Source organism: Olea europaea, chromosome 18 (assembly GCF_002742605.1).
Source record: "Olea europaea var. sylvestris chromosome 18, O_europaea_v1, whole genome shotgun sequence".
Classification (NCBI taxonomy): domain Eukaryota; kingdom Viridiplantae; phylum Streptophyta; class Magnoliopsida; order Lamiales; family Oleaceae; genus Olea; species Olea europaea.
In genome coordinates, this window is record NC_036254.1 from 1,802,429 (window position 1) to 1,805,060 (window position 2,632).

General features: G+C 30.2%; 1 protein-coding gene across 1 annotated transcript in view; it reads right to left on the reverse strand.

Moving 5' to 3' along the window:
• Positions 1-1,253: 1,253 nt before the first annotated feature.
• LOC111366586 (putative late blight resistance protein homolog R1C-3) overlaps positions 1,254-2,632 on the reverse strand; it is an 8,702-nt gene continuing 7,323 nt past the window's right edge. The window contains exon 2 of the mRNA XM_022987313.1: positions 1,254-1,344. Within this exon, the coding sequence (XP_022843081.1) occupies positions 1,254-1,344 (91 nt within the window). The remainder of the gene's footprint in view (positions 1,345-2,632) is intronic.

Sequence of the window (2,632 nt, forward strand, 5' to 3'; positions counted from 1 at the left end):
AGTTGTTGAAATTTTATATGCAATAATTTTATCCTCTCCGTCCCGTTCGATGTGCTCCACCTCAGCATCAGCCATTTGAATCAATAAAAATGTGTTTCACTCTATATGAGTTACATGCACAACAATAATTAGTTTTAAGCATGAAATTTGTTTGCTAGGTTAACGCAAGGTTGTATATGTGAATTGCTTATATTTCAAAGTTATTTCATGACCATCTGGATCGAATATTTCTTTTGTTATTGGGTCAATTATGTGTGAAGACAAGTGTTATATAGTTTGTACTTGAACAAAGAAAAATAAATAGGAAGATGACACGAAAGCGCCATCATATACCAACACTGAAAAAAGAGAATTTAATTATTATCTCATCAACATTCGAATGACTTTCTAAGTGCAAAATTTTGGGTCACATTCAAATGAATTTTGGAACGTGGAAGACACATTTCCTACAAAAATAATAAATCATGGAAAGTTTATCTATTTAGGATTCCAAAATACTTTATGTATCTCAATTTGGAATTTTCTAGCCTATATCGTCCACACGAATATAAGAAGGTTTCATTTTTTATTTTTTAAGAGAGTTCCTATGTCCTAGGAGACTTTAATATCTTTGGAAGTTGTATGCACAAATTTATCACTCAAAAGTCATTTATTCGATTCAGTTTGGTCTTGGAAAATCGTAGAAGAACTCTTATGAATATGCCTATAGCTAGAGGGACGTTCTAGCCTTTAATGTGTGTTTTACTTTTTATATATTGAGCCTCTTACTTTTTGGTACAAATTAATACTTGGTATTGTCAATTAATGTAGGTAATGTGATATATTCATGATTTCCAAAATTCTCTTTTAATCAATACAATTTCTTCCCCAAAATTTCCGATTTGGAGCCGCAACATTCCTGTTATATGACAGTCACAACTCATATGGAAAACTGATGAAATTCATTCAGTTGGAGAAGATGAAACTGGTATTTTTCAATAATCTCCGAAGCACGAACCATAAATATGCGATCAAATGCATCAAGTTCAGCATGAACTTTTGAAGTTACTGATTTTTTAATTTTATGAATGATTATTCTGACGGTGATCAATGGGATTATATCTGCATTTTACCCAATTTGGGGCATCTATTTTGAATTTTTGTGATCAGGGAGTATGCATTTGTTATTTGTATTATCAGATTTCTATAAAATTACTCTCTCTCTCTCTCTCTCTCTCTCTCTCTCACTCAATAGATCTGGAAAATTTGTGTATTCACGTCTCCATTACATCCAAAATCACTCCAAAATTATCATTTAAATTTGCCATAATTTGATAAGAATGTTTCTTCAAGAGCAGATTTTGCCTGAGTCAGAATGTCATCGTCAATGTCACAATTCAACTGTCTTCAGATTTCAATTTGGGTAAATTTGACGGAACGTAGTAGTCGAAGAATCCGGTTATTGGAGATCTCTATATTTCACCGTGAAGCTATTGTAAAGTCACTCTTCTTTCATCTTATTTCACAAACCATGTATTCGTAGATAGGATGAATTGAAGATTATTAGATTGAGATTTACCGTTGATCTCAAATATTGAAATCATCTTGTGACATAAAAATTCAAAATTTCTGAATATGTTTTTGTTTTCATAAAATCTTAGCATGACTGTGACTTATTGACTATGTGTTTTGTGTTGTATATGATCGTGTTCTATTTAACAGTGACCATTTGTGACCACATCTGTGTAAGCCATTATTGCTTGCAACCTGTCTATGTAAGGGTCCGTTTGGCATAACTTTTACATTTATTTTTTTCTATAGAAGAGCTTTCGGAAGAAGTTGCCATAATTTTTGTTTAAAAACTAATATTTAAAAGCACCTTTTCATTTAAGAAGTCATTCTAGAGGAAGCCATATTAAAACAGCTTCTTCTAAAAGTTCTTTTAACTACCAAAATCATTTTAATAAAATTAGTCAAACGGATCCAAAAGTAAATTTTGGATCACAAAAGCTCTTTTTGACTTTTCAAAAGCCACTTCAAATGGGCTCTAAGTTATATTATTTGTGACCAAATTTGTGTTATCTGTGATCAAGTTTGTTTTGATTGTGACATTTTGTGATTAGTCCGTCTTATCTATGATGGTATGGGATCAAGTCACTATTAATTTGGTCACAATTATGACAAATAGGATCATAGATAATTATAATGAAGACAAATTTGATCATAATCAATCACAATAAACATAGACATGGTCACAGAAGGTCACAGCCAACGTATAAACGATCACAAATTTTAAATGTAAACGAGTTTTGTTACAAATATTCATTATTAATAGATGTCTTGTTAAACATATCATTGTTAAGACATACTTGATCACATACAATCACAAAACTTATAACTCGATCACAAATTACAAGATGTTTGGGTCACAACTTATTTCACGGTTATAAATTATCAAATTAACTTATTTTACAGTAATAAATTAACAAAATAATTGGTCATAAGTTATTTATCGATCATAAATTATTAACTTAATTTTTCACAACTTATTTATCTGTAAAAAAAACACAAACTATAGGTCGCAATTACATATTTAGTCATAACACCCAAAAAAAAAAAAAAAAAAATTGACCATAGTTTGAAAAAAATTTAA